Raw genomic sequence first — 22884 nt, forward strand, 5'->3', positions numbered from 1 at the left:
CGTCTCGAAAAGCTAGCATTCCTTTTTTTTAAAGAGATATACGAAATCTTAAAATTATGGTAAGGTACCTTTTTAACAGCATGAACTGTGAAAAGGTATAGGCCTCACTGAACATCAGTTATTTATTTTATTTTATTTTATTTTATTTTATTTTATTTTATTTTATTTTATTTTATTTTATTTTATTTTATTTTAACACGTAAATGCTTTAGATCGTTGAACATATCAGGCAAAAATAAACCAAATACACGTAGTCCTAATTTTATGTTAAAAAATATAATTGTCTGTTCTACTACTGAATCAACATTTCTTTGGTTCAGTTTTACTAGATACAACCAGGCATTATTACATTGTTCTTGCAGTCAAAAAATTCACGTAGAGCCTGTCTAATAACACGAAGAAGGCTATAAGATTTCAAAAGCAACAAATCATGTTTCTGTACCCAAAGAAATGGCTACAGAGGGTTGCAAAGTCTTTTTTCCCCATCTCTATAACATTCACTATATTTTTTCACAAGTAATAAAAACATGGAATGGGGGATAACCCTTCAAGGAGTGGCTGGCCTACTAAAATTTTCCAAAAGTGCATCATTCTTACCTATTGATCAACAAAAGACACTGACTAACATTTAAAGTCAAGAGTTAACAGTAAGAATGGGCAAAAGTAGCTGTCATGGCAGAGCTTCATGAGGAAAACACCACTGTCCAAAAACAATACAAAGACCCATCTCACATTTCCCAAAGAAAACTTGACAAGGCTTTTTATAAACTAGGCAAATTGTAATATACTGGAAGTTGTATGTCCCGTTCCACCTCTTTTAAAATTAACACAGTATTTTAGAATGAGAGGATTATTTTATAGTATGTCAGTGGTAGTTTTATAGTCGGGTGTTGTTTTACTTTATCAAGACGTAAATGGCGAGCTGTAAACGATGGAATCATAAATTCTGCTCTCTACCTAAAGGACAATGTTCAGCCATCAATTCATGACCTTAAGCTAACTCAGCCTTTAGTAAAACAGGATGACAATGATTAATGCAACCTGTAAATCCTTCTCTGAATAGCTTAAAAAGACGAATATAAATGTATTTATCTGGTTTTAAATCCGATTGAGTTACTGTGGCATAACCCTAAAATCCTAAAAATGGTTTCACCTTTCCACTATACTGTTACACTCTGTTTAAACCAAACCCACCTGGAATGTGTGTTGCCAGAAAGCTCCACCTTATTCTTGTTTTAGTAAAGTACACAGATCCACTTAGAATCCCCAGAGAAAAAGCTTTTCTGGCAAAACACCCAAACAACCGCTTGGCTAGATAGATAGCATCTAATGGTTGTTATGGAGACTTGGTGACCCTAAGATGCCACTGTTTCCTGCAGTCTGCTAACAGTAAACTCTGTTTTTTTTATCATTCTGCTGATCGTGGGTGGTAAAAAAAAGGTTATTATGGACTTCAGTCAGTCTTTTTGCGATATTTATTAGAAGGTGCTATGAAATACATACAAGGTTTGAGGGAAAAATGTTACACAAAAACATATAATGTTCTATTAAATCAAATGAGACTTACTAATCTAGAACTCACTGATTAGGATAGATGCTTCTGTCAAATATATATAAACAGATACAACTATCACGTTAGCTAAGGGTATGTTATACATTTTGCTTTTACAAAAGTAGCATTCCCAAAATTCAGTCACTTTTATGAACCTTAAAGCTGCTGACTTAGATTTTCTTTGTCTGATCATTCTTTCTTACGCAGGTGGATATACATAATCCCACTACACAACAACAAAGGGACACACACCCACGCCAAGATATAGCAGTAGCCAAAGTTCCCTGAAGTCAGATTTTTTGAGTCCAGGAGGATTTCCGTATTGTGAAGAGTGTAGACTAGTGCAGCAGAAAAGACTGTCAGACCTTGTAATAAACAAACAGACAAAACGATTGTTAGGAACAAAAGCTTATACAAGGAGGTTCCTTAAAACACACATAACATCTGAGGTGCATAAATTAACACCTAGCAGAAGTCCACAATTTCTGTACCAATCTGCTCTACCATTACTAAACTCATGTCTTCAATAGTGGTTGTACAAAATTCCATATTTATAATGTTTTACAAATGGGCCTTAATTGGATTGTTAAGCTGTATCTGGAATATGGTGCAATTTCACATGTGTCCCAGATCCCCTAAGGTTTACCTGCAAAGATTTGACACAGTCCTGTGAAGTAGAAGAGTCCGCCCTTCGACATAGTGAACAGCTGGCCTAAGAACACCAAGAAGGAGACTGAGGAAAAGACGACTGAGATGACCATGAGGACCTGTACAGCCTGAAGCCATTCTAAAGAGGAAGAAAATATATATATATAATAAATGCTAATGACTCTCTGGTTTTTACCTCTTAAATGTTTTGAATCAGGTAAAATCCTTTTTTAAAGGCCTACCTGTTTCTTTGATGGTTGCACACAGATGAGTTCCCGTGGAGTTGTCCAACCTACAGTTGTACCAAAGGTCTGATGTTTCTGTGGAATCCCACACCCACCAGGACTTTTAAAGAAAATAAAACACAATGCATATGGTTAGCTATGTCCTTGAAAATAATGTTCTCATAAACATGAGTATTACCTTTTCCATGGTTGCAATGAATAGCATTGCTAGTGTGATGAGATGCAGCGTGGTAACAAAAATTAGCAAGTAGGCCATCTTCAAAACCCTGTCTGAAAGAGAAAGAAACCATATTTTTATTATTTTGGATAAGGAAACCCCACTCAAACTCACAATAAGACTGTAAAAAGTTGTGTATATATATATATATATATATATATATATATATATATATATATATATATATATATATATATATATATATATATATATATATATACAGGCCTTTCCAATTTTCATTTTTACTTTTTGTTTTAAACAAATGATCAAATTAATTTCAATGTCAGGAAAAGGTACCCTGCATAACACTAAATGCAGCTTTCAAATTATAATGGGGGAAATAAAAGGAAGCTAGCCCTAGTGAAAAAAAATAATTAGCTCATAAACTCATAATAACCTGGGCATAACAACTGCCATTCACTGGTCCATCCTTTTCTATAGAATGATCTTAATCCAGCCACACTGGTGGATTTTGGTGCATAAATGACCAGTTTAAGGTCAAGCAACAGAATCTCATTCAGATTTAAATACAGACTTTGACTATTTCACAATAACCACCTTAATTTGTGTAAGCCATTCAAAGGCACTCAAAAGGCATTTGAAAACTGTCTTTTCCATTTATTCTGGTTATCTTTGTCCGCTGTTAAAATGTTTTGATATTCTAAGTGTGACAAAAGAGCAAAGATAGAACTAATGTTTGACTGGGCAAACTCATCTTCACAGCACTGTATACAGTAGGAATTAAAAAAAAAAAAAACATGTTTTCCCTAACAAATTTAACTCTGACATTTTATACAGCCAATATTTAGGTTGTAATAGCTGCAGTGGTGGTTGTTTTAACTTCTGATAGAATAAAGAGACAAACAGTCAGACACAAGGAAACAGAACAGAACACAAAGTAAAATAAGAACCTGATGAAATTGTCTGTGAAGATCTTTATCTGTAGGAGCGGCCTGTTTGTGTGGGTGGTGGAGACAAAATTACTGTAAAATGATGTTATTATGAGATCCCATCAATCATATGAAAATGACAGCTGAGACTGTCGTCTTTTAGTTAGGAATTGCTTATGGATTTGGTTGTGGAATTTAACAAAAATCAATAAGAAGGACAGTACATAAAACACTTGAGTAGGTTGCTAATAGGAGGGGCAAAAAGCATATCATTTTTAAATAAATAATAAGTTTAGAGGCGATAACAAATGCTTCAGTTGTGTCTTTAAGCTTAATCATGTTAGAAAGCAGCACTTAGATATATTAAGTGACAAAATCTGAAAAGTTAGGAAACTATCTTCCTACCCTGGATATTGCCCGTTCTCCTCAATCAGATCTCATCAACTCGGGAGCAGCTCCTGTACTTACTGACCTTGTGCCCGCTTGGTGGTCAACACTCTTTTCCAGCTCTGCCACACCCCCTTTATTTATTTACTTTTTGCAGGCTCTCCACTCCAAAGTTTCCAAGGAGGACGCCCATTTCCTCTGTGGAGAACAGAGCTCCCTTATGCACTGCCCCGGCATCGGTCAGTGCATCATCATCCAAAAAGGTCTCAAATGAGACCCACCCATCAGCAGCGGAGGCATGCGAAACCACATGAAACTATCGCCTCTCTGTAAACAGTCTTCTAGAAGTGCACTCCTACATAGTGAGTGTTTCACATTTCGTATTCCATTCATCAAATGTAACATATGGCTGTGACATTGCTCACATTTTTGCATTTCTCACAGTAATTAAGCCTCCCAAATTACTGGTAATTCCCGGAACAGGATAAAGAAGCTAAAAGCAATATAGAGATGTGCTTAGAAGTTCCTTGTTGTGGTTTGTCAAATATTTCAGATCGTTTTGGTCATTTATACATTTCTTGTCTTGTAATGTCTTGCACCTTCAGCATAAAAATGTAAACAATTACTTCTAAAAAGGAGGTCAAAGATGTAGCTGATCTTTGAGAACTTGCACCTATAGCACAATGAAGTCAGGTCAGTCATGATAAGACCAAAACATTAAAAAGAACCCATTAAAAAATTATTTACACATCCTTATGAACACAGATATTTACATTCATTCTATGAAAGACAAAAACGTTTTTTTTTTTTTACCTCACTATTTGACAATACATAGGACCAGACTTTGTCGTATTTGGGCAAGTTAAGTAAACTATTTCTTTTTTACAGAATAATGAGAGACGTAATCTTCCAGATAATTGCTTAAACTTTCATTCAATTTAGAAGTTTACATAGATTTGGTCGGCGTCGAAGTCTAAGTAGCTTTGTGTCATTAAAAGACCAATTTATTTCCAAACTTTGATGTTTGAGGTGCATGTTCAATTGTTCCAAATTACGTTCCTTAGACTAGTTTAGTTCTTTAGTCTTTAAAATTCCAGAATTGGCACAATTGTATATCTTTTGTCTATCTGATAACGTCATTTTAAAATATTGAATCAGATTCTTTGATTAGATACCTTTAAAGTATAAACGATGTATCTGGGTGTCGTTACAGTTTATTATTTTATTTTTTCCCCCGGCTGTAGTGGCCTTTATTTGACAATGATCGGACAGAAAAGCGGTTCGTGAGAGAAAGAGGGAAAGGCATGCGCCACATGTCAACAGACCGGGGAATCGAACCTGTGACAGCCGCGTCGACGACTCCATATATGGATCGCGCGATTTACGCTTCCGCCATCGCCGCGCCCTTCAGAACTGTTTTGTCGCCATCTAGTGTTTACATTCATGAACTACGGAGATAGCAAGGTGAATTATTACTAAAAACATGAAATAAAATCTGAATTTGACAGCGTTCATGTCAAGACACTACTTAGGTTAAATAGCTTTGTTAAGATGTGTCTGATTTTAGTGTATTACCTATGTCTAGTGGTTGGTGAACTCTCCCCTCCATCTTGGTACGGTCCGTTGCCTAGGTGCTAGTAGAAGCTAGTGTACTCCGCCATGCCTGTCCAAGGCGCTGGGTTTTCTCATCACTGCTAGCCCGAGGTGAGTAAAACATAAACTATGGTCTGCTGTATGACTTCCTGAAGCACAGAACCAGTCAGTTTCGTGGATACAATTCCCTGTAATAACATTTAAACTTTAATCAGTAGCCAACAATCAGACTCTGGAATAAGCTGCGGGACCGTTAGCGCCAGCGCTATCTTTGTATGCAGCCTAATAACTTTGGCAACTTCACTACCACGGCGTTCTCGAGTAAAAACCCGCTCATTCGTGCAATGTCACATGAACCGATTCTTGGTTATGCTTCAATACGCAGCGAGTCTTTCTAGAAAGCTCAGAAGACACTGTCCTTCCACTGAAAACATAGTTTGCTCCTCCTTCGGTGTCAGACATTTTGAGAAGAAAGCCATAACAAACGAAAGATCTTTCAGAACTGAGGTTATTCAGTTTTCTCCTAGAAACTATTGACCACTTTGTAAAAAGAAGACACACAATATTTTCCTGCTAGAAATTCCATTTAAACTTGCACTTGTAAGCTGCTCGAGCTGTAATCGTTGCTATTTATATCAAAAGCTTAATGATTAGAGAAGCAGATCATACACAGATGGAACAGGCTGAAGTTTTGCATAGCTTCAGGTGATACAGTGTAGTCAGCTGTCAAAGTGCAGCTGAAGTAGGCAGTGCCTGAGGTTGTTACTACAGGTCTTGTCACGACTTAGCCAAATTGTTCTGAGAAATGTTATCTTTCACAGAGCTGCTAGTACGCATGGATTACAGCGACAATGGGACTGATGGAGCTTGAGGTTCTGCTCTTCATTGCCACAAAATGGGACACCATGTAGGAACAGCTGCAGCTTAAAATAAGTATTTTCTCAGCCGAGGAAATGGCTTCACCAAAGTCAATGTTGATGGATCATGGAGAGGTAACTTTGCTTCTGACGGATACATTCTCTATAAAGTGTTGCTTTTCTATAGAAACTCTTTCTCTCCACAGAGTGGCATCACATTAAAAGCTTTTCTAATCTGCATTTTCTTCCCCAGTGTCTACTGTATTTGCTGGCAGTTTTTCTTCAGTGTGATTTTAACGTATCGCACATAGAGGAAAGGAAAATCAAAATTTTAGTCATACAATCTCGATGGAAGGAACGCAACTTGCACCAGCACCTAACATTTGTCAGCATTAGCAGGGCGTTCTCAGTTTGCAGCCTTTCAGCCATTTGTTCCAGATGAACATAGACCAGCTGGTGGCATGTGAGACTTGATACTTTGCCTGTGACAATGTGGTGCGTGTTGTAGGAGCCGTAACAACTCCGTTAGCATTCCAAAATTCTGCACGGCTTTTGCTCAAGTTACCAAATTCTGGAACAGGTGTTTGGTGCCGAGTCGCCATCGTCATAGTCTGAGCATGCAAAAAAATTGGCTTAACTGAGCAAGTTTCTTCATGCAAATTGTAGTTCAGCAAGTCATGATGCATGCTTTTGACCTCTTGTGTGCTTAATAAATCATTTATTTGCCTCCCCTTTCTCTTTAGTTCTTGACGGAGCTGGACCAGGTTACCAAGCGGCTTCAGGACGATGGCTTGCCTCCAGAGGCCGGAGCGGCGGAGCGGCAGCAGCATCTATGGCGGCAGCTGCTCGACGCCGAGGCAAAGCTTCAGTCGGTCTCAAAGGAGCTGCAGACCTTACGTACGCAGCAGGCCAATGAAATGAAGGAGGTGAGGTGGTCCAGTGTTGCTTTTCTTTACCAGCTGTAGAAAACGTCACGTTAGCTGAGTTTACTTGAATCAGTTTAAGAATTGTATGTTGCTTGACTCTCAGGTGGAGAGCTACGTAGCTCACATTCGGGCGCTGCTGGAAGAGCGCGAGTGTCTGACTGCAGAGTACGAGAGAGACAACGAAGACTTGAGACACGAACTTCACCAAGTCAAACATCAACAAGGTGCTCTCAGTAAAGCTGTTACTAGCTATAGTTTTTACATTCATACAGCATCCTCATTATTTATTGGCATCTCTGGTAAAAGATGTGTAGAAACCTTTAGAGCATTTTAATCATTCACTTCCGTCCTTACACTGAAAAATGTGGTATTTCCAGAAAAAAAAAAAGATGTTTCTGTCGCGCCAGGATAAACATAAAGGTGCGCATTTGCTAAACTTTAACTGAAACTGGGTGCTTTAGTTAGATGACTAACACTCCAGGTCAACAAAGGATGATTATGTGGATAAGAATCTCACGCTCACTGCTAAGTACACTCGCAGGACCTGTGATGCTATCCAGATCACTTAAAGATCACTTACTAGCTCTTTGAAATACTTGGACAGTCATCTGGCGGCCGCATCTAGTTCCCCTAAACAACTTCAAAGAACATCTATAACTTCATTTTTTTCCCTCAGTGGAACATTTCCTCACATTTATGCTAATTGTAGTGCGTTATTTCAGTGGAGTGTCGTTTCCCAGCATGACGCGATGGAGTCATTGTTTCCTTTTAGAGATCCAGAGCAAGGAGATGGCGGAGATGTTGTCACAGGAAGACCTGGGGGAGATCGGCTTGAGCAGCCCGAGTGAGCAGGTGGCTTATCTGCTGGTGGAGAGAGCCACTCTGCTGGAAAGGCTGGAGGCCGCCGAGGGGAAGCTGGAAAGTCATACCCTCGCCGTTACCGACAGCGACCATCAGGTGAGAGTCCAACGGAGGAGTTATATTTGAAGTGGTCCCACTAACAAGGAGTAGATTGAAGAGCTGATCCCGGGAGTTTTGTCTGTTGCAACGGAACATAATCTCAATTCTAAAATATAAATGTATATCAATGTAATATGTAACTACCTCATTCACACGCAGCTTCCATCTGTGTGCATCATTTTAACAGGAGCACATCCAAACAATGGGAGAGAGTCTCAGGCAGCAGAGGGAGGACATGAGCAAGACCATAGATCACGTGACGAAGGTGAGGTCATCTTTAGCTCTTCCTTAAGGTCTGGAGGGAAGAGTAGTGCATTTATTTATTCATTTATTTATTTATTTCAGCGAATGCGCAGAACGGTTCGATCACCATGTGGACATTGGCTTTTTGTTTTGTCAGCAGTGTTCGTCCCAGAGTCCGTGGAAGAAGCTGTTTGGGCTGCGCAGGTCTGCTCAGAGCAAACACAATATGAGCCCTGTAGGTTTCTACTTCACAGCTCGTACTAATCCTTCTGACTAACGCTGGTGCTGTGACGAAGGCCGACAGGAGGGCCGACACTGGGGCGTTAGCAGAGATTTGTTTTTAAAATGTTTCTAAAGCGTTTGGACGCGGTTTTGATATTACACGCATGAACGCTGCGAAGCACACCACCTGATGGTGCGGTTTGGTTGTCCAAAGATTAGGAACTAACTTCCCCGTCCATGCGACCCCTGACTCGTTGCGGGACGGCTCTGCGCTGCATGTCACAGCGCTTTGCAAAAGTATTCATGAATTATCCACGTCGTCTTACATTACAACTACAAAGCCGATGTTTTGTTAATATTGTTGTGTTTGCTATGATTGAGCCTCATTTTCCTTACTACTGTCTTTCTTTGACATCATCATCATCATCATCATCGTCGTGGCTCCAGGTTCTCCATCACTCATTAGTTAAGGTCGAAAGCAAAATTTCACTTCATCACAATTAAATTAGAATAGCCTAACAAATATTTGCAACCAATTAGTAATTTGTAATTGCAGCCTTGCACATATCGACTTTACAGTGATTATTACTGTTTGATATATTGTGCAACTCTAATTACAAACACAAAATCTGAATAGATTTTATTGGGATTTAATGCAGCAAATTGGCATAAAATAGCACTTACGATATAAATAAAGCCTCACATCCCTTCCACTTCACAATTATGTTTTACTTTGTTCTGATCTGTAACATAATATCCAAATAAATATGTAGTAGTTTGTGGTTGTTATGTGACAAAAAGTTTAACAGCATGAATGCTTTTGCAAGGCGCTGGTGTCCCTGCGCCAGCTTTGCATTTTTGCCTTTCTTTCTAGTTCTCAAATGAAAAAAAAAAAAAACATTAACAGTGTTTTAATTTGATCACAAACCCACTGATAGCAAGGAAACCTTTCTGGTCCTCTGAGCAGGAGGATGCTGAATTCGACTGCCTCCCCTTGTTCTCCGCAGGTCCGCAGTGATAACGGATCTCAGCCTGAAAGTGCATGATTCTCACAGCTGCATGCTACGTCTCCGGTCTAACTACCCAGTCCACCTTCTTGCCGTTCTCCTTCTACGCTGACCGTCCCTAAGCTTTTTCGTTTTGCGACAGGCCCACAGCGAGGAGATCTCCAGGGAGCGAACTGAGCGGCAGCGGCTGGAGCGGGACCTGGAGGAGGCGTCCAGGAGGCTGGCCATGGCTCACCAAGACATCCGCAGACTCAACAACGAGCTTGATGCGGCTAAGAACAACAACCAAGACCCATGTGGTATGTCGAAGACGCATACACTCAGTAATCACGAATGTATTTTTAGTACTCAGAATCATTATCACACTGAACCGGAAGCTGCACAACTTTCTGCTTCTCACCTTTTAAGGTGCATGCATTTGTGTGTATTTTTTTTTTAATTTATTTATTTTTGTTGTATTTCATATATATATTTTTGGCAGCATACGAAGAAAATGTCAGAAAAGCATTCTTGGTAAGCTTCTAAGTAATGTGAATGTTCTTCAAATTGTAGGATCTGATCTTGAGGGGACGGTGCAGGAAGTTGAGTACCTGAGGAAGGAAGTGGACAAAATGAAACACAATGGTGAGACGGCATGGCGGGAATGAACTTTATTTGACCGCTTTGAAAGTTTAGCAGACAGAAGTGCTGAAATTTTTATCCACAAGAAAAATTCTACTTCAAAAATCATGGGTGTTCACTGTTTGCAGATTACCTGTATGGTAACCCGTAATATAAAACAGTATTAAAGCTTTATTAATCTGTGCTGCAGTGAGACTATAACATGTTTTCATGTCATTTTGTTGTACAGTGGGAGTTGTGATGGGTTTCACAGTAGTACAGCCTGGCACTGTTGCCTTGCAAGAACGACCAGGGTTTGATCCTGGCCTCAACTCTTCTTTAAGATGATCACAGGCAGGAAGTTGGCTGTTGTTTTGAGCTCAAGCCCCCCGGTGGCCTTTTAAAGAACTGCAGCTTGGCTTTTTAAAATGGGAAAACAAAACCTCCAAAGTGAAAAAGGTCAAAAATCTTTTTTGCAGATATGATGAAGCTGCAGCGATCCAAAGAGCAAAATGACAGACTGGATGCAGAGAACAGAGTTCTCAGGGAAAGAGTACATGCCATAGAGTCTGAGAAGAAAAATCTTATGGATCAGGTAAATATGTAAAGTGTTTTTTTTTTCCCCATTTCTATAAATGAAAATGCAAAGAGTCTTCCTGTTGTTAAGTTTTTTTTATGTTTTTGTCCAGATGACAAAATCTAATACAGAAAAAGAAGACTTGGAGAGCAAAGGTACGGAATCTGAAAACTGCCTCTCTGCTGTGTCGACCCAAGAGAAGGATCAGATTCATAAACGGTAATGGGATGAACTCATCGAAGACGACACTTTGCAAAGCAGCAACATTTCCTTTTTCAAGGCTCAAACAGGCCCGCGTCACCGTTGCTCCCCGCTAGGTGTCAGGAAGCTGTGGAAGACGGACTTGTGCAGGTGAGAGAGCTGCAGCGGCAGCTCCAGAGGCTACGCAAGGAGCAGGAGGAGCTGGAGGAGAGGAATGAGGAGCTGGAGGCCCTGCTGGGGGAGGCCCAGAACGCCAGCAAGGAGGAGAGGCATCGCCACGAGGGAGAGGTGGAGGGACTGCACAGGAGGGTACGGGGAAAAGAGCTGTGATGGCGTTTAGTATTTAACAGGAAGGAATAAACTATTGATTGGATTAATTGAGAAGGAATGATTATCGAAGTAGTCGTCAGCTAATTTAGTAATCAATTAATTGCTAACTAACGTGTACAGACTAAACAAAAATAAAAAAGGCCATTTGCTGAAAAAGCAAAGCTGCATATTCAGAGCCTTGTACAGTTTTAGCCAAAAACTGTACAAAAAAGTAAATATACATATATGTCTTATGCATCTAAGATTAAAACATTTTGTAAATGTGCTTTCTTCAACGTTCCCCGAAGTGGTTTTGGCTTCGGCAAATTAACTAAAGGAATTCTGTAGTGTTGTTGCATTTTAAGTAGTAAAATGTTAATTTTCTTATTTAAAAACTAACTGAATTATTTGTTGATTTTCATCTTTTAGTGTTTCTAACGTTGCATAAACCAGGCTCGAGTGGTCAAATGAAAAATCTGCACAACGTGCCAATTTTCTTTTTTTTTTTTTATTCGACTGATTGATAAGTAAAGATCATTAGTTGGAGCCTTAGAAAGAAACGATGCATTTAATTACTTTACTATCAGATTTATATGCGATGTATTTCGGGAAAAGTAGTTGGTGACGTGTTAAAATAGATGAAAGCTCGAAGGGGGAATACATGTGTCCACTAAAACCCTCTGACCTCTGAATTTAACCACGTAGATTAGAAACCTGGATTCGGAGCTGAGAAAGCACGACGCTCAGGAGAAAGCACCGAGGAACGGCGACGAGGCGAAGGCCACCGAGTCCTACCTGCACGTCGTAAGAATTTACTTTTGTTATTATGCGGCGACACAGCAGACTGTCTCAAAGCCGGTGACGAAACTGTGGTTGTAACATTTACGGAGATTAAACGTCGACCAATCGGACATGCACGTTGGTCTCCCCTGTGTATGAAGCACCTGAGGGACAGCTCCCAGGAGAGGATGTCCCTGCTGGAGGCCCGACTGACTGAGGAGAAGGATTGGAGGAAACAGCTGGAGTTGGATCTTACTGCTGCTCAGGCTGCCCTCAAGAAAGATAAAGAGGTAAAGATCTCACTCATGCCGTCTGCGAGACCAAACAGCCAATCAACAGCTGCATGACTTTCTGAAAATCAGCTCATAAGTTAAAAAAAAAAAAAAAAAGAAATTATATTGCATTTGGTTTGAGGTGCACTATGCTGTTTAAGGTTACTAGTAATAGGAACTTCTGTTTTACCTACAGATATGAACAAATCTTTTCCCAACTGCCTTTTGCAAACCGGCTCAGTTTTTAAACCTCCGGTTTCCCCCCACGCCCCCCTCACCCCCCTCACCCCCCCACGCTACAGGCTTTGCAGATAGGCGAGCGAGAGCTGAAGAAACTGAGACTCGAGGTCAGCGGTCTTCAGACCGAATGCCAGCAGGGGAAAACGCTCATCAAAAGCCTGACCCAGGTCAAGGGAGAGAAGGCCGTTCTAGAAGAAAAGGTTCGTCCGCTTCCTGGGTTTGAGATGGGAATAAACAGGACTCCAGTTTTGCTTAAATGCCTCAATATATTCCTTTGACATTTCCAACTTCTGTTAAATTACTCTTTTATTTAATAGACCAACATAAAGTAGTACATCACCGTGAAGTAGAGAAAAAATATTATAAATTGCTTTGATAATTTTTATTTTCTTTTTACCATTAAGATATGTGTAAAATTGTAATGCTCATTTCTATTAATTTCCCCAGAGTCACTCCATATTTTGAAAGTCATTTGGGGCTTCCCACGTCAGGAAACTAAAACCTTTGGCCCGTTCTTTGCTGCATTTAAGTTCAAACGCACAAAGTGTGCGGCGTGATTATTTTACGCGGTCGTTTACGTGAGTGAGAGTTTACGGCTCGTCTCATCTTGATGTTCCTGGCCCTTTCAAGGTGGCCCAGATGGAGCGCGCCCACAGCAGACTCCAGAGTCAGCTGGAGCGCTACAAGGACAGTAACCAGTCTCAGACAAAAGCGATGGAAAACAGACTCCAGGCTGATCAGACGCAGAAGCAGGTCGACAGCCTTCACGTCGAGCTCAGCAGCCTGCAGTCTTCGCATGACAGTCTGAGGTAGGGAGGCTCTAGAACACGGACGTCATCATCTCGTAACCGTATGGTTCGACTAGAACATTTGAATTGAAAATAGCGGTGTCTGGGCAGGAGCTGTAGCCCTGCTGCAAAATAGAATTTAATCTTTTTTTTTTTTTTCATAGCCAGCAGAGAGATAAGATGATGACATTGGCGCTTACTTGGTTTGCATACATATGCATATTTTTCAGGGAGGAGATGACGTCTGAGCGCCAGAAGACGGCCGAGCTCCAGGCGGAGCTGAGCGGCGCGGTTCACCTGAAGCTCGAGGCCCAAGGGAAAAGAGAAAGAGTGGAGCTGGAGGTCCAGCGGCTCAATAAGCAGCTGCAGTGGCATCAAGAGCAGCTGACCTCTGCAAAGGAGGCACTTCGTCGCAGCCAGAAGGCTGAAATGGACACAGCTAACGCAGGGTCTGACCCCGAGTCCGTAGAGAAAGTAAAGGTTGGGGGTTTGGATCAGGTAATTCAGTTGGCAGCTGTAAATCATCTCACATCGTCCAAACGTGGACAAGATCGGCTTCACTGCTTAGTGAATCGAGTCGAGAAGAAAGCGCGTTTCCTCTTCAGGTTTTTTATGGAAATCAAATATTTGCATACGCCCTTTGCTCCTGAAAACAATTGAGAAAAGCCCAGATAATGAATGGGCTTCTACGCTTAGGATTATGTTAGTTCATTTGCAACCTTTGAGTTAAATTATGCACCTATTTATGTATTTTAAGCCAGTCTCAGATAAACTGCCTTCTTGGGGTACAAATGGGTTTTTCAGATTTGTTACTAAAAGGTCAACAAACCTGACTCGGTTACACCGGCTCTGTCAGGAGGAATGGGCCAATATTCCAGCAAGCCACAGTGAGAAGCTCGTAGAGGGGAAACCTCAAATGTCTTGACTCAAATCAAACAGTTCTACCAAATCTTTAGGATATGTCTGCAGACTTCTTATTTTAAAGAATGTAAAAAAAAAAATAATTCTTTCATTTAGAAAATATTAATACTTTTAGTGATCTCCGCTGGCCTTAAACCTTAAAGGACATGTTTAGTCTGATTTATTGTGAGAAAGTATTTTTGTTTTCTTTTTTATGAAGGGCGTGTAAATATCTTGTTTCAGCTGCCGTTTTATGTTTATAGCTTTCATCTTTGAAGAAAGAAATAAGCGTCCTGGAGGATAAGCTGGAGGAGGAGCGGCAGCTGGCCTCTCAGCACCAAATGGCTCTTCAGGCTCAGATTAGTGAAGCCCAGGCACATATTAAGGTACACATGCTCCCAACAAGTGTACCTCCACATTATGTCCTAGCAATCACTTTGTGTTTCTGTAGCTGGAGCTTGACAAAATGAATAAATAAATAAATGTTCGCAAAGATCGGCACAAAGCAGCTGACGCATCTTTTTTTTTTTTTTGAGGCGTTTACTGACCTAAGGAGATCGGCACTCAAACATCTTACTTGGATGGAAAGTGGCTTAGAGAAAATAAGTAGCACCTAACAAAAAGTCCCTCAGCACTGATCAATTTAAAAAATGTTAATGATTCCAAAAAACATAAAAAATTAAAAAGACAACAAATTTTTGCTGCAACACTGATTCTAAAAAAATGCTTATAAATTTTTTCCCACTGAATAAATGTCATCAAATGCATCAAATGCTTTTAGAGTGCATTTGTGTTACTAGATTAAAAGATAAATGAATGTTCAGGCTTTTTTACTCGTCTTTACATCTCTTTAAGTTCATATTTTTATGCATTTCCATGTAATTTTCACCTTTGAGGTTGCAGGAGCTGCACATGTTTTTTGCTCTTTAAGCACTTGACAAGAACATAAATGTTTTTATTTAGATAACAAATTAACACTGAAAAGTAGACTTTTTGTCAATGATTAGATTCCTTGTAAAATTTTTTCTTATGGTCCAGCTGCAAAGCGCGTGACTTGTGTACGCGGCCATCACAGGTTCGAGTTCATGACCTCCGCCTCTCTCTTGGCCCACTTTTCTGTCAAATAAAGGCCACTATAACCGACAAAATCTTTAAAAAAAACATTAACTGGTTCAATGATTCCTCAGCTTATTTTAGTTTACAGCCTCTGCGTCTGTTTAACTTTTTGGATCTTTCAAACTCAAAATGTTGTTGTTGTTGTTTTTTTCCCATCTTAAGTTACTAGACTCGCTGCTGAGCCAGAAGGCGGAGGAGACGAAACAGATGAAGCAAGACGTGCAGAGAGCCCAGAGCCTGTTCACCTCGGCAGAGAAGGAGCTGCGCTACGAGAAGGAGAAGAGCCTGGATCTGAAGAGACACAACACTCTGCTGGAGCAGGAAAATCTCAAGGTTGGCGTTCAGTTTCATCCCATTTGGAATTTGCTAACGGGCAAATCGTGGTCTCTGTCACTCTCGCTGGCCTCTTTTACTTACTCTGAATGCTAATCACAGTAAACGAGCAAAACTGAAGCTGTACCAAGAAACGGGCTGTATACTGTGTGCATCAGGAAGGAAGAAAAATATTTAAAATTCTTCTCTTTATTCGGAAGTAATTTTTGCACATTTTGGCTACCGTAACTTGATTTTGTTGAATATTAACTTCTTGTTTTTACTCATTCTTGTCCAGCCCAACTGAACCTCTCTGGAGAAGGAGAGCTCTTGCTCTCCTCTGAAGGCTGTGTTCTCTTGTGTGTCTCTTCAGCTTGGCGCTGAACTGAAGCAGGCCCAGTCCAAGCTGGCACAGGTGGAGCAGAAACTCCAAACTCGAGACGCCGAGTGCGAACGCCTGCAGCAAAAAGTCAGAGAGTTAGAGCTGCAGCTGATACGCAGCAGCACCAACGGCAGCGCCGCCGCCAGCCTGCAGGAGGAGTTACAGGCCGAGAGGGCGCGGCTCGCGGCCGCCGACAAGAAGGTCGGTGCTGCTGGTCTAAAGACGGTTCCTTCTTTAGACCAGCTCTGCTTCGTCTGATGGATTTGAGCTTTCCAACATTTTGTTTGTGTGTTTTAGCGAATTCAACTTTCGATCACAAACACCCCAGAATGCATTTTGAAATGGGTCAGAAGTTTGGGAAGTCATTTTTCTTTTTTCTTTTTTTTTCCCCCGCAGGTGTTGGAGCTCCAGCAGCAGCTAAAGAACGCCCAGCACCAGCTACGTGTGGAGGAAGCTCGAGCCGGCGAGAGCAGCCGCCTGGAGAGGGACAGCAGGGATCTGTTTGACTCGTTGTCGGCCCTCAGGGCCCAGCAGCAGGAGGGCCACATCACCAGGTGACACAGAGTGGACCACGGCGTTATTTCCCCCCTCCCCCGACTCATCGTTTCAAGCCACTCTGGCTTTTTCTTTTTATCATTTTCAGAAAGCTTTTAGAGCAGCGGGAGGAGGAGCTGCAGCAGCAGGTACGCTCGCTTAGGCTGAAGGAAGCTTCCCTCAACAGGACAAACATGGAGCTCAGCCACCGCGTCCAGCAGCTGGACACTCAGCTGTCCATCCTGGACGCTGAGCTCAAGAAGACAAGAGAGGAGGTGAGAAATGCTTCAACGTTACTTTGATTCGTTAAGCGTTAAACCTTTTATTTCAGTGTATTTATATTTTTAAAAAATTAAGAAAAAGCATTTTTTTTTTGCTGCTCTTCAGGTAAAAACAAGCCAGAAGTCAAACCACAAACTGCAGGAAGAGCTGATTACCAGTCGGCAGGAGTGTGAGAGGCTACAGGAGGAGCTGCAGCGGGTCCTCCTCCAGCTAGATGCACACATCAGGTCATTATCAATATTAGCATTTTGACGAGGATTATGAAATTATTAAAGGCCTGGATATGCTGAGCTTTACTTGAGGCGGCAAGAATAAAGTTTGTTGTCCAGGACATTTTGTTCATTCATGAGAAACTGAAGCGCGTCACTCCTGGGAAGTCCCAGGAGAGGGAACACGTTTCAGATTTGTGCGCCGTGTTTGATTCTCCTGTGTTTCTTCTCCACTACCACAACGACCAGGAAGTACAACGAAAAGCAAAGCCAACACAAGACCAAACTGTGTCAGGCCAAGCAGATTTTCCTGAAGGCAACGGCACAGAGAGACTCTACCATCCAGAAACTGGAGAACGATCTGGCGCTGGCCTCCAATCTCTCCTACAAGGTTTTCACTCCTCCTCAGTGTTTGCTTCTAAAAAGGTTTGATATTTTCCGACATGTCTTTGTCTTGATACGCTTCCCTCCCCCCGTCTTCTTCCCTCTCCCCTGCGCTGCTTCTAGGAGAAGGAGCGGATCAACATAGTGATGCTAGAAAACGAGAAGCTGCTGGAGGAGAAGCGGGAGCTGCTGCGGAGGATAAGTGAGGCAGAGGATATGGGCAGCAAAGGCATGAGGACGGCTTCCACTGTCCAGCACAGGTGGCTCAATCAGTTACTACTCCTGAACAGCAGGGGTCACCACAAAGGCTATTTTTGTTTCAGTTGTTGTCCCATTGGCTCTCTGTGTCATAAATCTCATCAAAGTTACTTTTGACAAAAACATTTGCAAAAGGAGTTTACAGAAGCAGTTTTTTTTTTTTTTTTTAAGTTGAATGTAAGACCAAGAACTGACCAGTAGGTGTCACTTTTGTGCACTTGTGAAAGCTTTAAATTATATTTAATAAAAGTCTTATTTGTCCAGTCGGTTTTGCAAAAGTTTGGGGTGACAAGTTCACAGGATTTAAAGTTTCATCAGGTGTTCTTGGACAGAGAAGGTTTTTTTTTATTTTTTTAGCATTTCTTTTATCTCCAAGTTTGTTTTATTTATGCCACTTGTGTTGAATTTTTAATCCTTTTTTTTTTATTTGCAAAAAAATACTTTTACAGACTTTGATGAAATAATGTATCCAGATGTATGGTTATCATTTATTAATCAGAAATCTGTTCTTGTTATTCAACATCTCAGCGTGTCGGATGTCAGCTGTTAATTAATTATCAAATAATATCCCTCTTAGACGTCCCAGGAACAAAGAATAGTTTTTAATCAGTGCCGTTGTCTTGTTATTTCATAACTTGTTTTTTGAGTGTGGGGATTTCTCTGTTACAGGGCTAATGTCTTAGAAGTGGAAAACAAACAGCTGCAGGACAGAACCATGAAGCTCTCCAATCAAGTCAGGTCCCTGGAGCGTGCCCTGAGGAACGTTGAGTCGTTCTACAGTATGGAGGTACAAACATGGACAATTTCTTTTTGTCATCATTTTGAGCGGACCGTGTTATTATTTTGTCATGTTCTGAAATTGTAGAGAATTTCAAACACCATTTACCGTCGAGTCCACACTGTCATTAACTGTGAAACAGTTATAAGGAAATGTTTTATTTATTTTAGTTTTGTTGAAAAGGTTGAAATATGTGTGTTGTTTGAGTTAACAGACGCTTTCACATATCTAGCTTGCAAATTGGTCACATTTTTTTTAACAGAATGTCAAGAGAGCGCTCCCCTCTGACGGTTTCACAGACGGCGTCCTGCATTCATCAGCTCTGAGGTAAGCCTGAGAAAACTGTGAACCGCATATTGATACGAGGATGGAAAAAATATGTGACGTTATGACGATGTAAAACATGCTGCTCTCTGTTTTCAAAGCGTTCATTTTATAAGTTCCCAGTCAGAAATACAACAAAACGTCATTTGGAAATTTATGGCGTCAGTTTGCGGACTCCACGTGTTACAGACAAAATGATGACACATGAAATTACAACGTCCCATATATGTACATTTTCTCTCGTTAACACATCTTCTAACCAAAACTCTTCATGTTGAACAGCCAAGCATGAAGTAGTTCGGTGAAACATTTCACTAGTGAACGGAAGCAGCTGAAAAACCCTCTTTTCTTCCTGTTTTAGTTTCAGAAAAGTTGAGTGCGTGTGACTCTTAGTTTCAGCTCCAACACACCTTTTTTTCCAGGATGAATAATTTGCAAAGTCTCTGATAAAAACTTGATGTATTGTGTCAGACGCGGATTGACACAGATCAAACCAGTGCTTTGCAGTCAGGCGAAGCTTCAGCTTCAGCTGCTGCTCAGACTGTAGAGAGCAGCTTTCGTCCCCACGACGGGCCGACCACGCTTGCTAATAACAGAGCTTGTTATCGATGTCAGTCTGGCCTCAGGTCCCTGTGATCACGTGGACATCCTGGACACGATCCGCCGCGCGACGGTGAGCAAGCACGTGGTGCTGGACGGCACGAGGACTTCCGTCTCCACGCAGCAGCCGTCTGAGCAGGGATACCTGAACCTCACCTCCCCAATGGTCACTCCAGCTTCCACTAAAGGTAGAGAAGAGACCTCAGATGACAAAGACCAGGGGTGAGAGGCGACGGGAGTTTAGTGATGTCACTGCCATACAACGTGATCTGCTTACATAGTATTTGAAAAGCAGATTATTGTTTGCCTCATAAGTACTGTATTTGTCTCAACGGCTTACTGAAAGTGATTTTTTATTTTTTTTCCTACAAAGCCTTTATTAATCAAATATTTTTCCAACATACTCTGTTTTTAAAGACAACAGTGTCCATTGGGATTCTATATTAGAAGCCAGCCTGTTCATTAGGAATGCAAACACGTGCAAATGGTTTTCTAAAAGTTTATTATGTTTCTTTGGTTTGTTTGCCTTTGCTCACCAAAGCTCATGAGCATCGCTTAAAGTTTGAAAGACTGATACTGTTTGTAATACAGCATTATGAGAAGCACTTCACACCAGTGCTTTTGATGGGAAATACATTTTTATGACAGTTATTTTAATGATTCTAGTTGAATTGAAGCACTTTAACATGTTTTTTTATACAGATGTTTACATTCAAGATGGTTTAGCGATTCTGTGCAAATTTTGGGATATTAATAACTTTTCCTGGTTCAATTTTGCAGTGTTTTGATGCCTTATGATGCCTAAAGTGTTGGTTACTTTTGTACTTAAAAGGAAAAAAAAAAAATCTAAATTGAGTGAATTTTTTAAGTTCTGAATGTTTCACCCATCTTCTGTCTCACAGGAGATTATCTTGTACTTTAAACAAAACCAATTCTGACTTTTTTGTTCTTCTTGGCCTAATTCAAGTTTTCTCTGTTTTTTTTTTCTTTCTTTCATTGTTGTTCACATAAAAAATTTAAAAAAAGTTTCCTCCTGCGGTTTTCAAGCAGCGCAGCGTGACCACATCTGCGCGATAGTCTTACATGCTCAGCAGTCCGTTTGAAACACTGAGCTCCATCACAACAAGATCCAGTTTGACTCATAGCAAGAGTCACATCTTTTTGTCACGACCAGATACAGTTATAAAATTAATATTTGTGGATGTTTCCTTCATTGTTTTTTTAAAATAATTCAGCGGTCAAGTTGTCTGCATGTAACAGAATAGAAGGTGTGATAGCATGATTTCACGCACGGCTTCCTGTCACACAAAGCCACTGGTGTTTAGTCATGATGTATGTGACAGAACCGGTCTCATACATTCTGAACTAAACAGAGACGCACTGTGTATTTATACGTACTCAAATTCTGCGAAGGAAACTGCCCTGCCTGTCACAGGACAAGCAGAACTGGACCCATTTATTAACACAAGTGTAAAGATGCAAAAAGAACATTTTTTTAAATGACTCATAAGCAGCATAATCTGAATGGGAATTAAAAAAAAAAAAAAAAAATCCAACTTGTAATGAAGGAAGTCAACAGTGACACAATAGTTGATTGTACTCCTAAAGTTCCTTTTTGTCAATGAGATAGATCTTCTTTTACGGCATTGTTCTAGGTTGGAGTGCACAGAGAGAGCTGCGTCGGGTTTGATGCCCTTTTCTGTTTACCCAATAGGATTTAAGTATCAAAAGTTCATGGGAAAATGTAGATTTATGTTTATTTCTGTGATGTTGCTGGAATACTCAAAGATGACTCATTTTCGCTTTTCTGGACGAAAACACTGAGATTTGCGCTCCGTATTTCCTGTTATTCCAAAACAGTTCATGATGCTGTTAATCCTACCAGGCTCCCAGAGCTTTTGGAGGAGAAACAGGCCCACAGCATAACAGATCCTCTACCAAACCCAACAGGTAGCATCTGGAGCTTTTCCACGCATTCGTCCAGGTTAGCATGAAAACAGCATCTTTAAAACAAGCCTATTTATTTTGGTTGCTATGGATATTCTAAGATGCCACTTTTTGCTTGAGTGATCTTTGGAGTTATTTTATTTTTTGTTGTATCTTGCTCAGCATCCTCCTCATGTCAGTGTAAATCTCGGTCTCTGTGAAGCCCAGTGGCTAATAGACATGGGATTCGGTGTTATGCTATGTTAACGCAGTTTGTTTTTTTCTTTATAATGCTCTTAGTTTAAATGTGTATTTTTCTACATTTCTTGGACATTATGCTACTGCAGTAACAGCTTTATTTTAGTTTTATTTCTCACATCTTCCAGAGGTACCAATAAATGTGGCTGACACAAACAAATGCCTTCAAATATTAGCTGCACTTTAGACCCAAATACTAGCTACTATAGGTTTTAATAATCATGAATGCATCACATTTGTATATATTTTCTAAATGTAAGCCACTATTTTTGTATTAGCTACATTTTTACACAAAATAATCTGTTTTTCCAATGTGCCTGAAGCTTTTGGTGTTTCCAATGTGGGATTTTGCTTTTTTTTTTTTTTTTTTTTTGAAAGAATTGTGGAAATTGTTTCAACTTTTCATCGCATTTGTATCAGAACATTTTTCTATTTTCTTTTTCAAATTTGAAATTATTTTTCTAAAATAAAGATTTAATGAACAGAAAATGTCCGCGTACTCCATTTTCAACGTTCAACTTAAGAAACGGACTAATTTATAACAGTCTGTTTATTAAACAAGGTAAAGATACAAAGCTTTTTTTTTTTTTTTCTCCTTTTTTTTTTTTTAAACATTGATAACCTTAGTTAAACTCCTCAGTCTTGGCTGTGCATATTTAGTCGTCTAGAAACCGTATATGAAACCACAATGCAAGACAGGAAAAAAAAGGTGTAATAAATCTACTGAATATCTTTTTTCATAGAGAACATGGGTTAAACAGTTATACAGATTACAGCTCAAGAACTCCATGCGGAATAAAACAAAAAGAACAAAACGAGGATAAAATGCTTACACGACTGAATACTGTCGAACACAATACAGAGTAATGGATCTGGGATGATAAACAGTTAAGGCGTACTTGTATAGAACTGATATAAAAGATGAATATTAATAACGCACAGGTAGACTAAAATAATTACAGTAAATTCATACGTGAACTTTTACAAATTCCAAACGGAACATATCGATGGAAACGAAAAAAAAGTAGGTACTATATGAGTAACATGTTTTACAGTACGGCAACATGTACATTTTTCCATTATCTCAAAAAAAAAAAAAGCAAAAAA

General features: G+C 40.2%; 2 protein-coding genes across 7 annotated transcripts; one reads left to right on the plus strand and one right to left on the minus strand.

Annotated features, from left to right (window-relative positions):
• Nucleotides 1-1461: 1461 nt before the first annotated feature.
• On the minus strand, nt 1462-5637 carry LOC103468002 (epithelial membrane protein 3-like). 2 transcript variants are annotated; one of them, XM_008414793.3, is made up of 5 exons: nt 5515-5637; nt 2624-2715; nt 2443-2545; nt 2199-2339; nt 1462-1917 (listed from the first exon to the last, which is right to left on the minus strand). In XM_008414793.3, exons 1-5 carry the CDS (start codon nt 5546-5548, stop codon nt 1742-1744), a joined length of 546 nt encoding a protein of 181 aa, XP_008413015.1. In that variant the 5' UTR covers nt 5549-5637; the 3' UTR covers nt 1462-1741. The 2 variants fall into 2 exon arrangements, with proteins under 2 accessions (XP_008413015.1, XP_008413016.1); XM_008414794.3 differs by lacking the exon at nt 5515-5637 and adding an exon at nt 3958-4159.
• ccdc30 (coiled-coil domain containing 30) lies at nt 5552-21152 on the plus strand. 5 transcript variants are annotated; one of them, XM_008414789.3, is made up of 28 exons: nt 5552-5643; nt 6354-6524; nt 7133-7315; nt 7419-7539; nt 8088-8272; nt 8463-8540; nt 8621-8722; nt 9890-10046; nt 10300-10371; nt 10827-10942; nt 11037-11143; nt 11242-11434; nt 12140-12238; nt 12376-12504; nt 12789-12926; nt 13357-13535; nt 13745-14012; nt 14678-14800; nt 15693-15863; nt 16216-16425; nt 16621-16778; nt 16868-17033; nt 17146-17267; nt 17499-17640; nt 17757-17893; nt 18561-18678; nt 18932-18996; nt 19609-21152. In XM_008414789.3, exons 2-28 carry the CDS (start codon nt 6486-6488, stop codon nt 19817-19819), a joined length of 3789 nt encoding a protein of 1262 aa, XP_008413011.2. In that variant the 5' UTR covers nt 5552-5643; nt 6354-6485; the 3' UTR covers nt 19820-21152. The 5 variants fall into 5 exon arrangements, with proteins under 5 accessions (XP_008413011.2, XP_008413012.2, XP_008413013.2 ...); XM_008414790.3 differs by having other exon boundaries at nt 8676-8753; XM_008414791.3 differs by having other exon boundaries at nt 8679-8753.
• The last annotated feature ends 1732 nt before the right edge of the window (nt 21153-22884 follow it).

Source organism: Poecilia reticulata, chromosome 7 (assembly GCF_904066995.2).
Source record: "Poecilia reticulata chromosome 7, P_reticulata-male-v2, whole genome shotgun sequence".
Lineage (NCBI taxonomy): Eukaryota > Metazoa > Chordata > Actinopteri > Cyprinodontiformes > Poeciliidae > Poecilia > Poecilia reticulata.

Bases quoted from the DNA above. Each gene is read 5' to 3' on its own strand.
- LOC103468002 (XM_008414793.3), bottom strand. From the start codon at position 5,548: ATGGAGGGGAGAGTTCACCAACCACTAGACATAG. The intron at 2,716-5,514 runs GTAATACACTAA...TTTCTCTTTCAG, and splicing joins TCACCAACCACTAGACATAG to ACAGGGTTTTGAAGATGGCC. The intron at 2,546-2,623 runs GTAATACTCATG...TTTCTTTAAAAG, and splicing joins TCATTGCAACCATGGAAAAG to TCCTGGTGGGTGTGGGATTC.
- ccdc30 (XM_008414789.3), top strand. From the start codon at position 6,486: ATGGCTTCACCAAAGTCAATGTTGATGGATCATGGAGAG. The intron at 8,723-9,889 runs GTCTGCTCAGAG...GTTTTGCGACAG, and splicing joins AAGCTGTTTGGGCTGCGCAG to GCCCACAGCGAGGAGATCTC. The intron at 11,144-11,241 runs GTAATGGGATGA...GCTCCCCGCTAG, and splicing joins AAGGATCAGATTCATAAACG to GTGTCAGGAAGCTGTGGAAG.